The 22,770-nt window shown below is 43.4% G+C and overlaps 4 protein-coding genes across 4 annotated transcripts; 1 reads left to right on the plus strand and 3 right to left on the minus strand.

The window, feature by feature from the left end:
- Positions 1 to 392: 392 nt before the first annotated feature.
- dpm2 (dolichyl-phosphate mannosyltransferase subunit 2, regulatory) lies at positions 393 to 2,922 on the minus strand. The gene is made up of 4 exons (XM_076163522.1): positions 2,840 to 2,922; positions 2,142 to 2,231; positions 1,322 to 1,424; positions 393 to 971 (listed from the first exon to the last, which is right to left on the minus strand). Exons 1-4 carry the CDS (start codon positions 2,840 to 2,842, stop codon positions 916 to 918), a joined length of 252 nt encoding a protein of 83 aa, XP_076019637.1. The 5' UTR covers positions 2,843 to 2,922; the 3' UTR covers positions 393 to 915.
- Positions 2,923 to 4,863: 1,941 nt separating this feature from the next.
- naif1 (nuclear apoptosis inducing factor 1) lies at positions 4,864 to 9,736 on the minus strand. The gene is made up of 3 exons (XM_076163559.1): positions 8,722 to 9,736; positions 7,881 to 7,931; positions 4,864 to 5,960 (listed from the first exon to the last, which is right to left on the minus strand). Exons 1-3 carry the CDS (start codon positions 9,164 to 9,166, stop codon positions 5,422 to 5,424), a joined length of 1,035 nt encoding a protein of 344 aa, XP_076019674.1. The 5' UTR covers positions 9,167 to 9,736; the 3' UTR covers positions 4,864 to 5,421.
- Positions 9,737 to 10,214: 478 nt separating this feature from the next.
- Positions 10,215 to 15,307, plus strand: LOC143011135 (non-selective voltage-gated ion channel VDAC2). The gene is made up of 9 exons (XM_076163863.1): positions 10,215 to 10,375; positions 11,322 to 11,393; positions 11,840 to 11,889; positions 13,029 to 13,181; positions 13,300 to 13,352; positions 13,550 to 13,771; positions 13,868 to 14,018; positions 14,110 to 14,167; positions 14,263 to 15,307. The coding sequence occupies exons 2-9, from the start codon at positions 11,327 to 11,329 to the stop codon at positions 14,352 to 14,354; spliced, it is 846 nt and encodes a 281-aa protein (XP_076019978.1). The 5' UTR covers positions 10,215 to 10,375; positions 11,322 to 11,326; the 3' UTR covers positions 14,355 to 15,307.
- A 323-nt stretch (positions 15,308 to 15,630) lies between these two features.
- On the minus strand, positions 15,631 to 20,675 carry tor4aa (torsin family 4, member Aa). The gene is made up of 3 exons (XM_076163862.1): positions 20,516 to 20,675; positions 17,258 to 17,716; positions 15,631 to 17,003 (listed from the first exon to the last, which is right to left on the minus strand). Exons 2-3 carry the CDS (start codon positions 17,714 to 17,716, stop codon positions 16,146 to 16,148), a joined length of 1,317 nt encoding a protein of 438 aa, XP_076019977.1. The 5' UTR covers positions 20,516 to 20,675; the 3' UTR covers positions 15,631 to 16,145.
- Between the last annotated feature and the right edge of the window lie 2,095 nt (positions 20,676 to 22,770).

A 22,770-nucleotide genomic window follows, 5' to 3' on the forward strand; every position in this document is an offset into this window, starting at 1 on the left:
CCTGCGGCGCGCGCTGGACACACTCGGTACCGCGTGCGCACAACGTCCGAACTGGCGGCGTGAAGGTTTACGTCACCCTGACACGCTGTTTGGTCGGGATAAAAGCGGACATAAACAGGGGCGGAGCTACATTATGAGGGACGTAGACTGAACGGGGTAGAGACTGCAAGTATTACTGCCATTATTACAAGAGCTACGACCAAACATGGAAGTTTACCTACATTGCTATCTTGAGCCCTATACAGATGCTTAGTTTATTCCACGCAAGTTATTGTCAAATGAGGCACAAAGTAGTTTTTATAACAGCTATTCTAACATGCTGAAGTCTGCCGTCTAGTCTAGTCTAGTCTAGTATTGTATGGAGTTACAAGTAACAGACAAGGATTTGAAAGTCACCTCACAAGATAAACATTTTATTTAGGTTTCATCTGGAGAAAACACATGGTCAAAATATGATCAACACACCTGATAAGCAAAACCAGGTGCGTTTAGTCAAATATAATGGGATAGGGAAATTTGCAGGGACGGACCAGGACCAGGGATGAGAATCACCCATCTAAAAAAAAAAGATTCTATCAATTCTACCTATTGTCTACAAGCAAATATGTACAGCCTGACCTCCACACCAGCCATCTGTGCTCCTATTGTACTGAAGCCACATCTTCAGCACTGACAAAAAGCATGTCCAATTCCTAATTTTGTACAAATATCAGAACAGTGATCATGATCTCTTGCAGAGCATTTGTTATCAGACCTACAGCAGCTATGATTTTCTCCATTCTGAACCAGTGTTGGAAGGAAGATGGTCAGACGGATTACATCATATTACCACAGACGGTCTTGCAGGTCATCAAATGCGGTCAAAACTGTTCACATATTCCAACCCACACAGTGGTCTCGTCCATGTTATGTGCTTTAGTCCACTTTCTTTGGCTTGCGGCTCTTGGACAGGATGACTGCTGTGAAGGCTCCTGTGAAGCAGAACATTGTTACTGCATCCATTTACATGTCTCATGACTCAGGAATGTGCATCATGCTGTGAGTGAGACACATTCCACAACAAAATTCAGATAGATTGAAACGATTAACCTCTATCATGAAACAATTATATCCTTCAAGTTAATAGAGACACTGACATATCTAAGACAAAGTGCTTGAGTCATTGGTGGTTTTGAGTTCCCTGCGTGTAGTGTATGCAGAGACAGAAGCAGGTGATCAATATACACAGACAGATCATCACTAGTGGGTAGTTAGATGTTAGAGATTGAATATGAGCGTAGTATTTAAACACCAAACATTCAGGCTGCAAAAACCAACTCACCTATGCAAAGTAAAAGTACCACTGCTGCAACGCCGGGCAGAATCACTGAGTACTCCCGGGGAAGGAAATACTGGTGCAGTATGTGATCACTGTCCACGAACGGCTGGAAAAGAACAAAATACCACATCAGATTTTTTGATTGGAAAAAATGTGTTTCAGTGCGAGACAAAGAAATTCAAGAGAACATTTCAAAATGTTCCTTTTTATTTTTTCATTTTATTTGACACCCCAGACGGGCCAGGACAGGATTGTATGGATGTTGGGTGACTGTGGGCTTAGTTTGGTCTCTGGTTGGGATGTCCTCTCTTTGTTTTTTTTCTGTCTCTCTTCTCTCCTTCTCTTTACCGCAGCCTAAAATGGGATTTGTACTAGCCTACATTGCTGTTTGACATCATCCTGTAAAAAAATGTATTTACCCTATAAGATCATCATAATTCCAATCTACTTGTATTCTACCTCAGGGTCTATGTATAAAGTTTAACGACATCAATAGTAATGATAATACAACCTTCTGTCTTTCTCTCTATCTCTCCTCTTCCCCCCCTTTCTGTATAAAAAATGATCCCCAAAATATCCTATAATTGTATGCGCAATGTCCCCAAAGGCCCCAGAATACTACAAAAGACAAAACAACAAGTTTACGCCCTACAACACCATGTTTAGTTTAGTCCTTAAGCATCGTCTTTTGTCTCCTCTAGTTCTGATAAAAACTGGTTTTAAAGACCAGTGTACATCATAATCTCTTTAAATTTTATATATATATTTTTTGTATTGTTGCATTGTGTTGAACTACAAAGAAAGTATGGACTCAGGTACATACCAAGACGATGACCCAGACAGAGTAGTATGTAAACAGTAGAAGGCTGAAGACCACAAGACCCATACCAACAGTTTGATCCACCCCAGAAGCCTATAAACAAGGAAACACCATCAGAACAGAACATATTCACCATCATGATTAAAGGTACAGCTGCTTAAATCACTAGTATTCATGGAATTATTGCATATAGTGACGAACAAGTTATCTTCTACCAGTAGCTACTACTGAAGGGGTTACTGAAGGAAGAGTTCAGACACTTGGTTAGTGTCTACGGGTACGAAGGATCTATCCCCGACCCAGTGAAAGTATGACTTAACGCTTCTATCAGCTGTGGGGTTTGGGATTACTTGTATAAAGCAATAACCACAAGTGCACCTGTAAAACTAAGATCTGTAGTATGTTTGACGGCAATTAGGTAAAGTGCCTTAAAATTGGAGGTTTCTATGCTTACGAGTTGGACAGTTGTTGCATTACATACATTATGAATACATTATTGTACATTTTAATCAGCGTTACCAACGACAAATATTAGCTGAGGTCAAACTAAACGGAAGGATCTGTACCACTAACAACAACACAGGCTGGTTTAAGAGGTGAAACTACCCGAAGCTTTCATTATACTGCTGTACGAATTGAAGCTCCAAACAAATTCATTAAATTTACCCCTTTAAAAAGGCATTAAAGATGTACTTTCTTACCATTTTACTGACGTTTTACTCTTCTTCTTGATTTAAAAGTACAGCTGATCCGTCATATCTGCTTCTTTGGTTTGGGGCGGTTGAAATTCAACTGGGGTGTATTACCGCCATCTAGTGATACGGAGTGTTAGTACAGTCGCTAAGGTGTATGAATGCTGCTCTTGTATGAAATTAAAATAACATAACACTAAAAGGCCAACAAAGTTATCTCGTATTGTTTTAAGTATTTCAGTAGATTGGAAATAAATAAATTATGGTAACAAAAGTAACAAAGTAATACATAATCTCCACGGACAACACTTTTCAAGCCATGTGTCCATTAGTGGATGGTGGTTTTAATAACATCTTTACATGATAGCCATGATTTAACAAAGGCTTTTTCAACTCTAACATACTTTGCACTGACATCTCCTGTCATTACGGAACCTGCCACGTCTCATCCCGGCCACCAGGGGCCACTCTCCCTCCATCCCTGCTCTCTGCTTCCTGTCTCACCTGCTCAGATGTCTCCCTTGTTCCTTCAGTTGCTTTCCAGACCGTGATACATTACATATTTATTTTCTGAATTTGGGGGGGAAATTTCAGCTTCTTTTAATAAGAGGTAGTTTAAATCTCTTCAAAAATATGTGTCACTTTGTTGCAACGTTTTGTTTTTAAATAATCATTGATCATATTCTTAATGTATTAACATTAAGCAGTGAAACCTGACTCAGTTACATAATATGAACAAATCGTGCTTAAGCTCATGTTGCCAAAGGACATTGTACATTGATCAATATGAGTACGATGATGTCATCTGAAACTCGGTTATATTATTAAGTCATTTCAACATATCCTTAAGTCAGCTATCATTCAGGTCGTAGTTACTCAGTATTAACATTGTATTCACTGTATATTTGCTCATTATCCCACTTCCCTTTATTAATCTCGTGACCCAGTATAATCACATTACTTAAATACATATTGTAACCATTATTAACTAGGACTTGACACAATCTGTACGCTTATAGTCCATTTGTCTATATACATATCAACATACATTCATGCAAAAAGCACAATTAGGGTGATGTGTGTGAGTGGAGATCTATTGTGGCTCCAGCTGCATTGTTCGTCCTGAAACAACAGAGGCTTTGTGCTGATGCAGATGTGGGACTGACCTCACTAAGTCCAGAATGCAATGCCAACACGCCAGCTTGGTCAGCGTTAATATTATACACAAAGTGACAGAGGCAGTTTGCAACAGTGCATAGGGGCATGAAAACTGAACCCTAAAAACTATGGGGTGCTATTTGTAAATATGTCTCTACCCTATTTATCTGTAATTTTTTCCTCATGTAGTGAATTTCACTGATATTTAAAGATAATTTCTGTAAGTCATTGCACTAAATTGGGAACAAATTACATCTCAAGAGGGTGAGTCATGCAGGAAAGGCACGTACCTGTTGCCTAGTTGTGTCCCACTGTGGGCCGTGGCTCCATCATTGCTGCCAAACACTCCGAGGCACCCAGTGGAATCTGTCCCAAAAGAAATGCAAAATTACACTCTGTAGTTTCATTTCACAAAAGAATTGTGAAATGGTTCAACTTTGGAACCATTTGCTCATTATGTCACTGGATAGGATAAATGAAAGGTTTCCCTGAGGGATAAGTTGCACAACTCACCTTGGTCTAAAGAGCTCCGTGCTATCTTTGAGGAGGCAGGTGTCCAGTATATTTCACAGGGTCACAATATATTCTGCAGAAATCAAAATGAAGACCATCTGGCAGAGGCCTGTCCTTCGAAATGTGTTTTTTTTTTTTTTACAAATGCAGAATGTAGAACAATGGCCATCAAAGATCTGCTGCCTTATTCATGTCTATATTCTTTAGTTTGTCCAATCCAGTTGCCTTCTTGCATGTTAAATCTAATTCTCTTTACAAAATCTTGGCAGATTGTAGTATTCAAGAATAATCAACAAATTAATTCAAATAATCCACAAAAGGGGATTAGTCATGATTAAAATGACATGCAGCTACAGCTAATCTAACAAAATGATGAAACTTTGCTGATACATACTGACCTCTGCTGGCTGATTAGGGGTACAGCATGCAGCGGTACAGTGTGGAAAATGGCAGGCAGGCAATTGTTCTTAAGTTTTTACTTTCTGAAGCAATACTCAATACAATGAACAAGACACCAATTATCTCTGGACTTAATATTAATAAGAATAATAACAACAATGATAAAAAATAATATAATGACTCTTCACTGATAACTAAGCATCAAATCGAGTGAACCTGTAGGTGTAAGCATTAAAAACTATGTCAAATTACAATTCAATGTCCAAAAACGGTAAAATGAACAAAAACATTTTATAAACAATATTCACAGCGTAACGTTTTGACCTTTTCAGTGGCTCTCTCTGAAATCAGAGAACAGATACGATTCTGTACTTGCTCTTATTAAGGCAACTCTTGACGTGAGTTTGTGGTGCTGTGAGGTGTGTGTGTGTGCATGGACAAGGAAGCCCATCTACGCGCAGTGCAGATAGATGGCAGTGCCACACACACACACACACACACACACACACACACAGCGTTGTCTATTGTGTCTCCCCAGCTTTCTGTGGTACAGGAGTCTTGGGCCGGCCCTGCTCCTCTGTTCCTGAACCATCAGTCCCCCCAACCGCTGTGCTGCTGGAGTTACTGACCTCAGCCCCATTCTGCAGGAACTTTCGCAGGTCTTTGAGAGCAGGCCTGAGCATCTGCACTAATGCGAGCAGGGCGGCCTGGGTGCCCTCCAGAGCCTGTGCTTGTCTTTCCTGGGCATACGCCTGTGCCTCCTGGGACCTCCGCATCATCTGCAGTAACTCGTTCTGTCCCTCTAGGTGCTGGGCGATCTGTCGGATGTGGACGTTGGTGACTCTCTGTTCCTGCAGCAGGCGCGCCGAGTTGAGAGCGATGCGGCTCTTCAGCTCGTTGGGTTTGGCTTGACCCTGAGGTGGTGGCGAGGAAGCCGAGGATGAGGCCAGCATCTCCACCGGAGTCTCTACAGCTGCCACCACTGTGGGTGTGGCGTCACCTACAGTGGTGGTGCAGTACTCCACAACACCTCCCTCCTCCAGAGTGTGGTACGTTGTTTCTGGTGTGAGGAGAACAGAAGAGCAGTTGTTTGTGAGAGGTGTGTCCACTGATGACATGTTAACCAACTAATTAACTTTTCAGTGCAAGTTCCAGAGGTATTGAAGGAATTCTTAAACTTCTTACAAAACAGTATAAATAGTTAGATAACGATGATTAGTGATTTGTCCTGTAAATGTTATGTTGGCTGATGTTGACATCTAATGACTTCCCAATACAGTTCTGTGGACAGTCAGAGAGAACAAATGACAGCCAGAAATGTCATCTCATTCCAGCATTTTCTGCTCCGGGAATGACACAAACACAGTACTAAGGCCTGGAGTAGAGCACAAGTGTTGAATGTGAACATATCAGTGAAAGAGCAGGCAAAACAACATTGCAACCAAGCAGACATAGGAAGTATAGAGGGGCCTTCAGCCAGTCCTGCCACAAGGGTGGTGTATGTGAGTGTGTGTGAGTGTGTGTGTTTGAGTGAGGTGTAGAGTAGAGAAGTTGGAGGAAGCCAAGAATGTTTCAGGTCAGATGAAAGCTTTCCATTTAAGTAAATGAAAGTAACTTTTCTAAACTTCACTTAGTTCAGAATTCTGCAGAACTATCGATCATATCACTCCTGTTCTTCATCGACTTCACTGGCTCCCTGTTAATTGCCGCATTGATTTCAGGATTCTGCTCTTCACTTCTAAGGCCCTCCATCACCCGTGTGCCGTATCTTTCTGTGCTCCTTCATATCTACACACTGTTCCATAAGCTCAGCTCCTCTTCCTCTACACAACTCTCTACACCGTCTGCCTGTTGGACTTCCATCGGGTTAAGAGCCTTCAGCTGTTCTGCCCAGCGCCTTTGGAAAGACATTTGCAATCTTGACTCACTCTTCACCTTTAACTGCCATCTCAAAACACACCTGTTCAAACTGGCAAATCCGGTCTGATCCTTACTTGACACTGACAATGTTTCTAAGCTACTTTATACTTTACTTACATCATTATTATAATGTTATTATTATATTATGTCAAGTCATGATAACACAGAGAGCAAATGATCAACAGGACAGATAACACGTGTATTCTTAACTGTACAGTAGCTGACATAAGACATAGGTGCGCTAAGCAACTGCTAATGGTCTGCACAGGCCTCTGGGGCCCAAACAAGCTTAACTTCTTGGAATAGTTTTGGTATTTCCTGTAGATGACTTTCTAGACTCGTGCACATTAAAATGTTCAGAAAACTGTTGTTATTTGGGGACAGAACACGAGTAACTCATACCTTGACATAGATTATACTGCAATTGTAAGAATGCTTGCTCTTAATAACCTGGATTACGCAATAGTATCAGAGCATCTACACATTTTGGAGAGAGACAGAGAAAGAAAGAAGGGAAGAGTTGTCTGAGATAAGGAGGGATAGAATTGCCAAACATGGTCAAGGTAAAGGCTTACAAGAGCATCTCCAAGCAGCTCGATGCTCCTGTGACCACATTTGCAAATATGATCAGGATATTTAAGGAAGAAGCCAACTTCCCTGGATGAGGCTGCAAGAGGGAAACTGACCCCAGATTAAGCAGAATACTTGAATCTGTGCAGGATACAATGAAATCAGAAACGGAATGGACAGCTTACATATTGAAATATCACTTTGATCCAACTATTTTTCATCAATTGTAAAGGGTATCAATAATTTTGTCCAGGCCATTTTTTGTCCAGTATCAACACCTTTAGCCGTGTCTGTATTTCAGGGTAAGGTTTGTATCTCTTCCTCAGTTGTTTGTTATTGCTTTGCGCTTCTCAGAAATGTATGAGAACTATCAGCTGAATGAAGTCAATTACCTCATGCTGATGAGTAACAAAAAATATTCCAAATGAAAAGAGTGTGAAACAGAAATATTGGTGCATCTTTGAAGGGATACTGGAGAAAACAAAATTACCCTTCAATGGCTTTGCTTCGTCACAACCCGTACCTGAGCTGGCTGGAAGAGCTAAAGGAGACACAGAACATGACACAATAAAACATACAGCAGAATATTAGACATCACCTGAACATCTGTATGACAAGATGATCAGAAAGACAAAGAAACACCCTAAAGTCCTCACACATGGACCCTGCAGGCACTTCAAAGGCAAAGCATACAGACCAGATGATTCGTTGTCAGCATTCTTGTCTTGTTTACACGACGTCTACATGAAATACAAGTATTTGAGTTTCCTCTAAATCTATGTTATTGGTAGGGCTACATGAGATCTGGTGAACAGTATGATGTATTGAGAAGTATCATTTTTCTGGATCATCGAGAAAATGAGGAAAAGTGATTTTGGACGCTTCAGATTTAACTCTATGTCCGAGGCTGAGAGCTGACAGAGACATGTACGGTTAGTCTCAGCCAGCCAGTGTCTTTGTGCAGTTTTACAAAGAATGTCTGACAGTATCAAATGAAAACACACACAAAAGCCACACTTTATTTTCCCAAAGGTAGCCAGATGTTATTACTCTTACTCTCTCCTGATGGTTTCCCAAACTGGCAGCAGGTTTGATCAGAAAAACAAGAAGAATCAAATGCTGACATGTTTGTGCACCATTAAGAACCTACATATCTGAGCCTGGAGGAAAGAAACGCATCAGCTTGTGCAAAAAAATAACTCAATAACAACTCAGTCCTTCTTCTCTTTTACAGCTTCTTTCTAATAACACACAATTCCACACAATAACCCTGAAGCAGTAACCTGTGTGTGTGATGGACGCTCACAGTGGGTAAAGTTGCGTTTACTTACTCTCCGTGAGCGTGACCGTGGCAGCAGCGTTCACTGTAACAGGTAACGTTATCTCAGCGTCCGAATCTCCTGCTGGCAGACTGATGATCGTGGCCTCCCCGAGCAGGTTACAGATCCTCTGCTGCAGAGATGTGAGGATGACGGGGACCGGAGTGCAGTCTGTGGAGGTCCCCTCTATCGCAGCCCGGGCCTGGGCCACTTTCCGCCTGACCTCCGTCTTCATATCGGACCACTTCTTTTTCACCTCGGCCAATTCTCTGGGGCAGGTGGTGACATCATTCACCTTTTTCAGGATTTCCACCCACGCGCTATTCTTTGTCATATGTGGGACTCCAGCATTGTAGTGGTTAACCAGTGTGTGCTTTTGTTTCTCTATTTCTTCCACAATAATTTCCACCTCTCTTTCAGAGAAATTCATTTTCCTCTTTTTCGCCAGCGATGCCATAATTGAAAAAGTTCTGCTTTCGGAGAGGTAATTGTGCGTATTGTACGCAAAAATAGTAGGATTTACTCAATCGATGTGCGCAACGTAATGGCTTCCTGAATCGGCCTCTTCTTCCTGCAACGCTTACGTTAGCTCGCATGATGCCCCGCCTACTTGTAACCGATTGGCTGAACTTCCCGCTATCACACTGCGGTTTGCGCTGCTGTTGGCTGAATCCACCGCCATTAACTTAGCAACCCAAACAAACGCTCCATTGAAACGCTGCAATATTTCTCTGAGTTAGCTCCTCTGTGTCTTCCGGTGGAGAAGTTGGTTGTTACACACACGCTGCATTGGACGCTGGTGTCACGTGACAAATGTCGTACTTCTTTCTCAGGTTTCTGTGAATACGGCCGTGCAGTGGTAAAATCCAGGCCCTGGAACCCCGCCCCCCAACATAAACCATGACCGTAAAGGAGTCAACTTTGAATATTCATGAGAAGATTGCTTCACTTCCTGCTCGATAGTGACATAGTTCTTGTGTAACTGCTTGAGTTTTCAGATTATCCGCATTGTTGTCGAAATACGGGTTGTTTAAAATAAACTATATTTACAAATATTCAACTATACAAACAAAAGTGCATACACCTTAGCTTTTCCGGGGCAAAATTACAGTAAATCTAAATAAAGACACACTGTATCTTACAAGTACGTCTTGCTTATCTATTCTTTATGCCATTTAGAGTAGCCGCATATTGTTAAAACTCATTTAAAGTGTACAACATTTGCTTAGATTTGAGATAATTCATTCAATAATTCAAACGCCTCTAAGATAATTCTTTGCTCCTCCGTAGTGAAATGTACCGCACAGGACTATATTGTTTTTGTAAAAGGGCAGGCGAGGAATAAATATAATTTCATAATAATAACACTATTTATTAAACTTATTCAACACATTGAAATGTTCTTATTTTCCTTCTTGTTTTGTTTTGCTGTGAAAGTTATTCAGAGGGTTTTAATAGTTACCCACATCGTCGCCTCTCCAGTGCCCTCTAGTGTTCACACGCGTCAGAGCCGTCACCGCGCATGAGCCGTGTGTCTCCTTCATTGTGTCCTGTCCCGTTAGTACTAAGCTAAAATAAGCTAAACTAAGCTTGCTGTCAGCCCACTCAGCAGCATCACGTCACGGACTCTCCGGGCTTCACACACCCCTTCCTCACGCCTGCACTGGTACGGAACATTAACGCGTTTAATAATATCAAACGAAACGCTGAATCTTTATGCCAAATTCGATTTAAGTTACATTTCTTGTGTCAAGGTTAGCTGCGGCTAGCACGTTACCGTTAGCTCAGTTATATAATGATGTTGATGGTTTAAATGCTCAGATGAACCCATGAATTTTTCAGTGTTTAATTCGTATTTATTGTGTGTAAGTTAATTACATAGGAGCAGTTGGGATTGTCTGATTGTGGCCATTGTGTATGTTCTATTAGCTAAGTGTCAAACTAAACCCCCACAGCTCCTTCGCTGACCCATCTGTCCTCCTTTGTCCCAGCAAATCACTCTGCAGAAGGAGGTTTGGGTTCTTAACAGCCATTTGTTAACAGAAAGCATTCCGGTAAAGTAGCATCAGCTTCTCTGGATCATAGACTTTAGTGTATTTGGGTGATAAAGAGGTAGGACGCTTATTACATCATTGATCCCCGATGACTAAATTACTCACGGATCAGTGTTTCTTTACGATCCTTTCATTTATAATGGAAATTTCAGCTCTTTTCAAGGATTTAAGATGTAATTCGTTGATTTGGGGAGAGGGGCCTTTTGTTCAGTGTGATTGCAGGTGCAGCTGGAAGGGAACAACTTGTTCCCATCAGCTGGAGCTCAGTGGGAAACATGCTTCACTGAGGAATTCGTTCTTTTTGCCTGATTAGGGAAAACAGCATAAAACCGTTATTTTTCCCAGATCTGATCATTTGTTATTGATCCATCTGATTGGGATTAGGTTATGGAAGGCTTGGATGGAGATGGATTCTGGGCTCTGTCAGCTAAAGAGCAGAGGAGATGTCAACGGGATTAAATGTCCGTCTGTCCCGGGAATATTTTGGGATCCTGCAGGAAAGAAAGAAACGAGCTGACAGACTAGCACAGTCACTCATTGCTCTCATTGTTTCCTCAGACACAATGGCCGTCCCTCCTTCATACTCGGACCTGGGCAAGGCTGCCAAGGACATATTCAGCAAAGGCTACGGTGAGTCGTTAACCCTTACCGGCCCAGGCTGTTTAAACCTGAACCGTAAGAGTATCTGCACTAATGTTTCCAAATGAATTTAATGGCTTACAGCTACAATACAAACAATCTAGATCTGTTCAATGCAACACCCAGAACGCTGATGTGCAGTGCAATTGTAAGTTTAACATAATTTAATGATAATTTGCCATAATGCCATTACAAATAGCCCAAGATGCACTGCAGGCTTAAAGCTAATTAGAGAAAAGGTGAGGATGATAATGTAGGTAATATGAATTCACACGTTCAGATGGTCCACAGCAAGCAGCCACAGTGGTGCTTTTTGCTGTTAGGTGATCTTAAACGCTTCCTATCCTTCAATTACTGTCGCACAATCCCCCAGACCCACATGAAACCAAAGTCTTCTTTAGAAGTGTCTGATCTCAGTTTGTCATTTGATCCTTCAGGCTTCGGGATTGTGAAGTTGGACCTGAAGACCAAGTCACAAAGCGGAGTGGTGAGGAGACTTGGACTTGTTTTGACCTCTAGATGCTTTCTGCCCCCCCCCCCACCGCTCTCGCCTTCAATGGCGTTCTCTCTGCTCCTTCCCTCCTTACCTCCTCCTTCAGCAAGAATAATTAAACCCAAACCCTCCACGCCCTCATAACTGTCATACCTGACCCCTGTTGTCACCCTGATATTGAGTTTTCTAGGTGGATCCTGTGGCTTTATCTTTGTCATGGAGAGAGAGACAGGTCTGTGAACCTGTGTCCTGTCTCTCTCTCTCTCTCTCTCCCTGCCTCTCCTAACCCCTGCTCTGTCTCCATGCTGCTGCTCTGGACCGCACTCGCTCTAATGTAGATGGTAAGACAGCTGCTGACACCCTCTGTCACATTCAAGCGGCCTCTTGATGGGTTTCTGTCCTGTTGTCGCTCATCCCCATCATCATCCTCTTCACTGTCCTTTCATTTCCTTCCTGTCAGAACCGTCTAATGAGTTAAACTTTTGCTCAGTGTTCTTGTACGATGCATGATGGAACGTTTGTGGAATGCAGAGTCGTCTCACTCTATCAGCCCGGTTTGCTTTTCCTTCTGTTCTACTATCAAAACAACAGAACACCTCAGATGGATGTTGTGTGTGTGACACCTTGCCGCCTGCACTTTCCCTTCTTGCGTGTGCTTCTGTTCACAACGCAGTCACACCATCATACATCCATCAACTCCGACAGAAATAACACAGATTTCCTTGTAATCGTCTCACAAAGCCAAACATTTCCCATATATCGCTTTTCCCCTTGTTCCTCTGCGATTATGACACACACACACCACACTCTCACATCGACGCCCACACCCGAGGCATTCCCACGGGAAACCAACCCAATTTGACAGGATATGGTTGAGACCTGCCTCAACAGGAGTCGCAGGTCATCGCACGGCTCACAGGAAGTGTCATCGCCCCCTCTGATGTCTCCGTTACCCTCACACACACACACACACACACACACTAAGACTCATTTTGTTTGTCTGTCCCGTGCCGTAGACGTTCCTAACTTCCTTTATCCCATCTGTACCACTTCTGTTGTCGGGTTATTAGAAGAAGAAGAAGTGCACCATCTCAAATGTTCCGCTACATTTGTTATTTCAATTCCAATGTCAGGAGTTCAACACATCCGGCTCCAGCAACACCGACACGGGGAAGGCGGCGGGAAGTCTGGAGACCAAGTACAAGATGAAGGAGCTCGGCCTCACCTTCAACCAGAAGTGGAACACAGACAACACGCTGGCTACTGAAGTGACTGTGGAGGACCAGGTGTGTAAAGTGGTCAGGCCCAGTAATGGTGACCCAGTGTGAGCGGTTTTAAAGATTAAACGTCTACGTGACTTTTGAAAGATTAGGAATGTTGACTCGGTGTTTCTTTACTCCACAGCTGACTCAAGGACTGAAAGTTGCCTTGGATACGTCTTTTGTACCAAATACCGGGTGAGACTACAGTTATCTGTAACGCACAACAAATACAAACACAAACTCTCTCAGCTACAATCACACATCCTCAGAAATACTCAACTAGGTCACAGACATTGTGTTTTGTAAGTTGTAGCATTCTGGAGCTCTTTGGCGTGAACGTTCCGGGTCTGTAGGCTTTTCAATGAACCCCAAAAATGTGGTTCTCGTTTCAGGAAGAAGAGCGGCAAGCTGAAGTCGGCCTTCAAGCGCGACTTCGTGAACCTGGGCTGCGATGTGGACTTTGAAGGTCCCACTGTCCACGCCGCGGCTGTGCTGGGCTACGAGGGCTGGCTAGCGGGCTACCAAATGGCCTTCGACACCGCCAAGTCTAAACTGGTCCAGAACAACTTTGCTCTGGGATACAAGGCCGGAGATTTCCAGCTACACACCAACGTGTGAGTGTGTCCGGTCCGCTCTATGAACTCTTCTTCTGTTGAATACCATCGATGCTCTGATGACTCAAATCTGTCTTTGTCTCTCCCGTCTCTCAGTAACGACGGGACCGAGTTCGGAGGCTCCATCTACCAGAAGGTGAACGACGAGCTGGAGACAGCCGTCACTCTGGCCTGGACCGCCGGGAGTAACAACACTCGCTTTGGCATCGCAGCTAAATACCAGCTGGACAAAGACGCCTCGCTGTCTGTAGGTTTCCCGCCTTAATACGTGAGCAATGAAACAATCCCTCATGAAACATCCTACCGTCATTCATGCGTCATGTTGTCACACCCCACAGGCCAAAGTGAACAATGCCAGCCTGATCGGAGTGGGATACACCCAGAGCCTGAGGCCAGGTACGTTCACAAGCGTCTCGCAAAAGATCTTATCTGTACAGCCCAACATCTGTCTGATTTGTTTCTGAAACGATTTGTAAATTGTGCGTCTGCAGGCGTGAAGGTCACCCTGTCGGCCCTGATCGACGGGAAGAACTTCAACGCCGGCGGACACAAGGTCGGCATGGGCTTCGAGCTCGAGGCATAAAGGAGGAGAAGGGGGAAGCAACAAGAGAAGAGAAGAGGAAACGCCCAGAACCGATCACCACCATTACACACATTCAAACAAAAGTGCTCCGATCCCACCAATCCATCAAGCTCATCCATTCTGGACTCGCACTCACACGTCGCTGTACACACACTAGTTTAATCACACATTACATGAGTGTTTTGGGCGGTAATAGTCAGCTCTCTACATTGTAGGAGTAGCGAGCTTGAAGATGTGTTTGTTGACCCTCATGCATAATAAGATAGTTATTGAAGTGACACTTTATTTCCCCTGTAGCTCCCGGCTGATGTGATCATTGATGTGTGTGTGTAAGTTCTCGACTTCCATTGTTGTTCCTGAGTTGTGGAAGCACGTTTGATGCAGAGCAGAATGTTTGTTCGCTGGGTCCAAGTTGGTTTCTTTCCTTTTGTAATTGTTTTGATTATGACTCATGTTTGGATCCACGCGTCATGATTTTACTACAATAAGCTTTATTTTAAATCTACGGCTGCTCATTTGGGAGGTGAGATCGTCTGAAGTGGAAGTTTCTGGTCAACGCTGTAGCTAGATGGCATTTCTACAATATTGTTTTCATCTATTCCAAATGAAGCGATGTCACTGGAGGTTATTTAAGGTCGGCACCTGCTCACTGGGATCACAGCAGCATTAGATTTGTTTTTATCTTTGTCATGGTTTTTGGGACCTGCACTCGTTGCTGTTTTGCCTCCAAACAATCTGAGCTCCATTCCCTCTGTACAGCAGCACTCCTGCTCCTCCTGAGTGAAGCTGGGAGGGTTTTCACATTGTGATCTTTTTTCTTTTTCTTTTGGTAAACGTGTTCTATCCAGTATGTCGTCATCATAAAGGTCATTTCTTTGTTTCTCTGTCATTTAGACGCAGTACCTCATTTTCCAACATCAAGGGAATTATAATTAAAAAAAACATTGAATCAAAGCAGCACCTCTTTTTTGAATGCGTCATTGAAAGCAACGACCTTTGAATCAAACATTCTAACTACAAAGATCTTATTTTGGACCTGAATACGGATCCTATTCTTCATGATGCATTAACAGTGTGAGCTGAGGACAACTGCAATGATCTACGCCTGCAATTTGGTTCAGAATTGGGTTGAATTGTGAGCAGCAACTAGAGCAGCACAGTGATTTGCATTGTTGCTTCTCATCTGGAAAGGCCAGATTTAATCTCTCACCCTTTCTGTGAATTTCCAGAGTAGTGTTAGTTTGTTAAACGCAAAGAAAGAATTCCGCCACAGATCCACGACGAAGGTATTTTATTAGAAAAAGACTCATTTGGGCTTTTTTCTGCCTTTGTGATTTATTAGCAGATAATGCACATTACTGATCTAAATATAACGGATTAGAAATCAAATATTAAAGTGTCCTTGTGTATCTGTGGCATATGATCCATTATGAGTCACCACAGTACCGCATTCAATCTCTAAAACACCTTTTGATCTTCTACAATGAGTGTTTGTAACGTTTCTTTCAGCTCTATAAATGCATGAATATTGCTCCTCTTCATCACCATCTTCACTTCTTCTCTGCTGATAGTGAAGCAAGACGCCGCCTGATAAATGTCCCCCAGCCTTCCTGAGTGTCTCATCTTCCGTCGCATCTCACAGGAAAGGACTCCAGACCGCTGGCGAGCCTCTCAACACAACTCTGCACCGGCTCCGACTTCTACCATTCAAGATTTGTAGCCATGTTACCAAAGCCGAGTACTTCCTGTTTCTTTTAACTGCAGATTTTACATCCAGCCGCAAGTTTTTCTTCACAGTAAATTCACTTTAGCCACCACTTGTTTACAGCCCATCTTGGAATATTCCCGCCCTCCTACAGTGGGATAATATTCAATCTCCCCCGCCAGACGCTCTATGTTGGTCAGATCGGGGTAGAAGCCTTCCCGAGTCACTTCATCCTTGAAACACTCCATCACGTGACCTTTCTCCAGAAGGCCCAGAGGCAAGATGTCCGCCTCCGTCCACAGCGGGTGAAGCTCCTCCAGAGTGTTACGAAGCACTGGTGTTATTTCTTTCACTAGGTTACTATGACGACCAGCTGCCGTCATAGCCATAGAAATACTTGAAGAGTTATGCAGCATATGTTTAGTGATGTGCGAGTGGCCCAGATTGCTGAGGAAGAGGTAAATGGCGTTCAGGTACTCGTTGGAGTGATCTGAGACTACGAGGTCGCGCAGCACATCCATGATCTCCCCGTGCATGTGCTCAGCCTCGTCAAAGATGAAGAGCGGGATCTTCTCCTCTTCCTCGGCTCTCGCAACCGTGTCCGAGATCAAAACAGACAGGTCGCGGGCGCAGCGCAGGGCGTCGGCCTCCAGGGGACAGTGGTGCAGGACGAAATACTGAAGCACCAGCGTCTCCCCCACCACAGAGCGGAAGTGTCCCGCCAGGAGACGGCCCAGGTGGCTCTTCCCCACTCCGGTGGGGCCGTGCAAGGAGAGCACCAGGGGCTTGTTGTGGATGTAAGTGGACAAGTAGTCCTTCAGGTGGGCCAGGAGACCTTCCACTGCCCCCTGCTGGCCAAACACCTCCCTCCTTAGAGTTTTCTCCAAGCCCTCCAGGTCGTATCTGAGAACGTGGTCGTCCAGGTTCTCTATGGCATTGTAGACCTGAGGGGCAGATAGACAGACACTATTGTGATTTCATTGGTGTGTGTGTGTGTGTGTGTGTGTGCCTGGCCCGTGTGTGTGTGTGTGTGTGTGTGTGTGTGTGTGTGTGTGTGTGTGTGTGTGTGTGTGTGTGTGTGTGTGTGTGTGTGTGTGTGTGTGTGTGTGTGTGTGTGTGTGTGTGTGTGTGTGTGTGTGTGTGTGTGTGTGTGTGTGTGTTTTATAATATCCAGTGCAGACCTCCACCATCCACCCACCTGGAGGAAGACGATGGCACACAGCAGGTACAGGCAGTATTTGGCTCGGCTGCGCTCCTGAGCCGGAGGAGCCCTGCGTCTGCCTCGGTTAGGAAACATCACTCTTCTCTTCTTTCCTCTCTTCTTCCTCTGGGAAACAGAGGCCGGTGGGTGAGTGAAGGAGTGCGGGCTGAGGCCATCAAAGGTGAAGATTTTGGGGCTGGTGCGAGTGGGGGCCCCAATGAGAGGCCCCGCTCCTCCTCCCCCTGCTTCTCCTCCTCCCAGGGTTGCTGACTTTTCCAGCCGGCGCTTCTTCATGGCCATGTACTTCTGTTTGATGCGAACCATAGCACACAGAGATGAGGAGAAGCTGGATAGACTGAGCGGCGGATCCTCCCTCAGTTTATCCTCTCGCTCTCCTTCTCCCTCCATTTCTCCTTCTGTTTGAGAGGCTGAGGTGCTGCTGTCTTGGTCACTCATCTGCAGAGAGACAGAGAGGAACACTGAGCATTCACGGTGATATCGACATGCATCTTTAAGTCGGAAAAGTTAGTAAGAAAAAGAGACGTTTTTAGATTTTAGACATGAGAGCTGCCGTGACATCATCAGCTGTGAAGACTCAACGGTGAAAAACCTCACAGTCTGTTAAGATAATATTTACAGACAGCAGTGAAATGATTTGTGAGAACAGGGTGTGTCTGGAGGAGTGTGTGTGTATAATATCTCAGTAGGAAAGCTCAGGCAAAGCAAAATCTGTCAGGAAAAAAAAAGGAGAATGTAACAAATCACACACACACTCTGCAACACAACTATGACGACAACTTTTACAAAATATAATATTTAAGGTTATTGGACTGTAAATTTGACAAATATTTTGTTTAATCATGTTAAACTTAAAAATACAGAAAAATATGAATCATACTGATTTTCTAAATGTTTTGTTCAGTAATTTGCAAAGTTCTACTGTTGAATTAAACATTGTTTTACTTTTCCACAGTGTGACATTGACCTCATCACACACAATGATCACTAAGATTGCTGAAACGTAAACACGCCTAATTTCCCTCCACACCTGATGACATTCAGAATGTAAACACAAACTGTCAATTACTGCACATGTGACCGCCTACACACCACTGCTGTTCATGACAAATAAAGCAATTAAGTATATGGATTATACTTGAATGCAGCACAGCTCTGTGGAATTTAGCACAGCCGACTCACAGAAGGTGCTTTGGTTGAAATGCTGAGCCCAACCTGTGTGAAGCTACTAAAGTTGTCAGATTGGGTCAAATGCAGAGGAAAGGTTTGACCACAGAATTGTTTCAGTTAGTAACACGTTTTTAATTCAAACACACATTTAGGCTTGTTCGGCATTGGTGGAGGTATGAGTTATAACGAGCGCATCACTTCTACTGTTCTGTTATACTTTTCCTTTGTTTGTTTGTTCTGAGAGCAGATCACTGAAGCTGCTCTGATAAAAATAAACCAATAAAACTAACAAATGATTAACTGTGTGTGTTCTAAAAATAAAGTTCTTTACACCATGTGGCGTCACTGTTTTCCTCTGAGCAGAACACACACACACTGCTGTGCCTCAGCCAATATACCAGTTCTATGGTATGCGTGTTACACATCAGCCTGCAGCTCTTCAACCTTCTATTTCTAGCTCATTAGTCATTCAGCTATTGTCATTATAGAATAATCAGGGCTGTGTGTGTATAGTGAGTGGTGCACATGTACCAACATAAGGCAGCTCTCCATAAACATGCATTTCATTACAAATGCGCAGCAGAGCAAGATACACAGTCTCTCGGAACATCTTTGAATTTTAACCCCCTATAATAACCCCTATACAATATTGATTGTCTCATATGCCACCATCAACACACACACAAGTGTTTGGACTGTAAGAACAAAATGTGTCGCTGTGTTTAATGAAGCAGGGATGAGGCGACGTCACCTTTTTTTCACTTCCCTCTCCCCCCTTCCGTCTGCCCCGTGTTCAAATTGATGCAAATAAAACAGACTATCCTTCAATTAGCACTAATCTGCTGAATATGATCAATCTTTCTCTGGTAACAAGGCTCTGCAGCTTGGTCCTTTAAAGTCTCTGTATTGAGTAAGTATTTTTGTTGAAGAAATTCCATTTAGTGACCCAGTTTGGCAAACAGCAGCACATGTACAGTATATACTGTATCTGATACTGCCAGCATTTCACTGTCAAAATTACATAATCACAACTTAAAACACTCATCTGTCCCTGCAGAAGGACTTTACCCTCTTCCAGCTCACACAGCTATTGTTTTCCATCCAAATTCAACTGAAGAATTTGTTGGAAACTCTCCAGCTCAAACAAGGAAGTGCAATTCTCTCTCTCTTTCTCTCTCTCTCTGATATAGTATCCTGTGTGATAACTCCCACTGTGAAATATGAGCATTCGGACAGCTTTGCATGAACAGAAGGAGGTCTCACCTTCATCCACAACAGTCTCAGTCCAAGTGGAATTGTGGTCAAAGACTTTGTCACGTCTTTGCTGATTAGGGCGACACAATCGGCAGCTTTACTACAGCACAATGAATTTGAGGCAATCTTGCAGTAATGATAACACGCTGGCTGCATCATTCTATATTTAGCAGTTTACAGGAACTGAGGCAGACTTTGTGCAAGTTTGTAGCCCTGCTGCAATGGAGGAACTGTCAGTCACACCCACAGAAGGACAGATCAACCAAATGTGCCACAGTGAATCATTGAACTAATCACCAATTTGACCTTAAAAGATGTTTAACATTTGCCTCTGTTCCAAAGTGGATGAGAAATGAACCCTGTCTGTGTGTGTGTGTATTGTGTGACCGCGCAGGTTGGATGTTTATCTTGGCAACAGTTGTGTGTCGTTTCAGAGAAAAGCAAAATCTGAGCTGCTTTAGTTCAGGACAAAATAATTCACACACACAGAGCTGCAGGTAAATGGATATCACAGCTTCATCTCACATGTAGTGACCTGAGGGCCCGGCCGCATTCCAAACATTTTACAGTCTTTCAGCCACTTTCAGGAAGGTTTTTGTGTGGAAACGCTTCCCTCGCTCACTCTTTCCTGATCCTGAGAGCAGAGAACTATAGACCTGAATCACACAACTACATAAACACACACTTAACAGTCAGTTACTGTGTTAAAGTGCAGTTCTTCCTCGTTCTTCACAAGGATGACTGCATGAGTCTGGAAACAAACTCAACAAAAACTCAGAGGATAAGACAATAAAGTAAAAACCGCACGCTTACCCCAAATCCTTAAAAAGTGAAAGTGTGTGTGCAGCTTTACTCCATAGTTTAAGAGGAAGAAGAAGAAGAATAGTGCCTCCTCTAAGCGCTCAGCTCAGCTGTATGTCAGGAAGGGCCCTCCTCTCGATCTTACCTCCACATCCTCATCTGCAGACTCCTCCTCTTGCTTCCTCTTCTTTCACACTCTTGCATATTCAGAGAGTAGAGTTCTCGCACATGGGACCAAAAACAGACCAATCATATTTCAAGAAGAGCTTTCGAAAAACTCACCACAGAACACACACAAGCCTGAAGTCTACTGTTGACAGTCCTGCTGTCCTGGTTCACACAAGTGCGTGTTTATTTGAGTTGTGTCTACGTGTGATACAGGAAGGAGTAGAAAGTTAATACAAGCTACTGAGGAACATGATCAATCATAATTTACGCTCTTATCTGACAGCTCAAAGTATGTGTGGATAATAGTCAGAAGTTTGTGAAATCAATAAAACTACTTATTAAAAGATAAGATTAGAGTTACAGATATACAGTATGTGTAGATTTAGCCAATTCTGGATTAAACAAAGCCAATTGCAAGGACAAGAGCTACTCTAGGACTCAAACTAACCTTAAAATCAATCTCTCCTGCTTAGTACTATTTGTGAGGGAGCATTGAATATCTAAAATGAACAACAAGCATCACAGAGGCAGCCAGATGAGTACGTGGATAAGAGTGATGCATTAAGTCACTTTGAAATAATGTTTGTGGCGTTGTGACTCAAACGATGTCGTCATTGCTCACGTCTCTGCAGGACTCATGAGGCCTTAAAGGCCAGATGAGAAGCTTTCAAACATCCAGTAAGATTACATGATGCCTTAATTGTTGGGACTTCTACTTGTCTCAGTTGAATCACTTCATAATCTCTGATGTATAGTGCGTCTGCACAGCCTTCGAAGAGTCTGCACAGCCTATGAAGAGGTCAGAGAGTTTGCAGGAGGCTGTTGTAAAAACCAGAGACTCCCACCAGGATTTGAACCTGGTACTTCCATCTGGGCAGATGGAAGGGTTACCGCATTACAGCACAGGAGTTTGTGTGTGGTTGCTACAGCGCCCTGCAGTGGAGACATGAGGTAATGCTGGGTCTCAAAACGGGAGAAAGTTAAAGATACTAAAACAAGATGCAGGCGATTACTTGAGTCGATGCTAAAGACGAGCTCATCTGCTCGAAAGCGTCAAACTACTCCAAGTGTTGCAACAGGAAGTCATAGTTTGACCGGAGCCCCGTTAGCCAGCACATCTCAAGGCGAGTGCAGACGCGTTACAGCTTTGTTAGGCTTAGGGGGTTCTTCAAAAGTTTCCTTGTGATGAGCAAATGTAGAAACTCCAGATAAAATCTTCCAAATTGCAGTAAAATTTGTCAAGCGAAAATGTGTCCGTCCACACACACACACACACACACACACACACACACACACACACACACACACACACACACACACACACACACACACACACACACACACACACTTTGTCAGGAGCAGAAGCATGAAGGCTCACGGGCCTTGGCGGAATAAGAACACAACGGAAAATGGCACTGAAAATAACAAACACAGATCCATGTTTGACACACACGTGTGTAAGTGGGCAATATGAAGCAAGAAGCAACTAACACGCAGCAAACCACCTCCACAGACACACACACATCAGCAGGTTTGGTTCCTACCTGTTGCTGTCATCTCGCTGGGGGAAACAAACAAACGCACTGATTTCCAGGTGAACTTTATAAAGCCAAGTTAAACCATGAATGATTGAGGATGGGGGGGTTCTGATTTGGAAGAAGTTTTATTTCATGTTGACAAGCCTGACAAATAACATATGAAATATATATAACTTAATTAATAAATATCTATATCTTTATATGATGTGTGTGTTTATCTATGGGGGCGGAGTTAATGCTTGTGTGTGAATGTGCTGAGTCTGGTTTGGTCCACACACCTAGATCACCGTCAGCTGTGTGGTTGCGTGGAGCTGGAGACGCGCACAGCGGAGCTACAAGTGCGCATGCGTGGTTTCACAGAGGCGAAAGCGTGGACAGGGTTTGATGAATGAGCAAATGAATATTTAGATTAATCGTTTGTTTCAAACAACGAGGATATAAGACCGCGGGTCACATCCGGCAGCACAACTTAGTACCGAGTTCGGTCGTTCTTTCTCTTTCAGTCTTCTTCATACTTTGAGGAAATAAGATGTGAAGAATAAAAACAATTCCTAAAACATT

The sequence above is a fragment of the Genypterus blacodes genome, unplaced genomic scaffold (genome assembly GCF_046128005.1).
Source record: "Genypterus blacodes isolate CSIRO-AG114 ecotype Tasmania unplaced genomic scaffold, CSIRO-AGI_Gbla_v1 ptg000133l_1, whole genome shotgun sequence".
NCBI classification, from domain to species: Eukaryota; Metazoa; Chordata; class Actinopteri; order Ophidiiformes; family Ophidiidae; genus Genypterus; species Genypterus blacodes.

Bases quoted from the DNA above. Each gene is read 5' to 3' on its own strand.
- dpm2 (XM_076163522.1), bottom strand. The intron at 1,425-2,141 runs GTATGTACCTGA...GTTCTTTTCCAG, and splicing joins CTGTCTGGGTCATCGTCTTG to CCGTTCGTGGACAGTGATCA. The intron at 972-1,321 runs GTGAGTTGGTTT...TCTGCTTCACAG, and splicing joins GGTACTTTTACTTTGCATAG to GAGCCTTCACAGCAGTCATC.
- naif1 (XM_076163559.1), bottom strand. From the start codon at position 9,166: ATGGCATCGCTGGCGAAAAAGAGGAAAATGAATTTCTCTGAAAGAGAG. The intron at 7,932-8,721 runs GTAAGTAAACGC...TGTCTCCTTTAG, and splicing joins CACGGTCACGCTCACGGAGA to CTCTTCCAGCCAGCTCAGGT. The intron at 5,961-7,880 runs GTAATTTTGTTT...TCCTCACACCAG, and splicing joins CGAAGCAAAGCCATTGAAGG to AAACAACGTACCACACTCTG.
- LOC143011135 (XM_076163863.1), top strand. From the start codon at position 11,327: ATGGCCGTCCCTCCTTCATACTCGGACCTGGGCAAGGCTGCCAAGGAC. The intron at 13,772-13,867 runs GTGAGTGTGTCC...CCCGTCTCTCAG, and splicing joins TTCCAGCTACACACCAACGT to TAACGACGGGACCGAGTTCG. The intron at 14,019-14,109 runs GTAGGTTTCCCG...CACACCCCACAG, and splicing joins ACAAAGACGCCTCGCTGTCT to GCCAAAGTGAACAATGCCAG.
- tor4aa (XM_076163862.1), bottom strand. From the start codon at position 17,716: ATGAGTGACCAAGACAGCAGCACCTCAGCCTCTCAAACAGAAGGAGAA. The intron at 17,004-17,257 runs GTGGGTGGATGG...TCTGCCCCTCAG, and splicing joins GTGCCATCGTCTTCCTCCAG to GTCTACAATGCCATAGAGAA.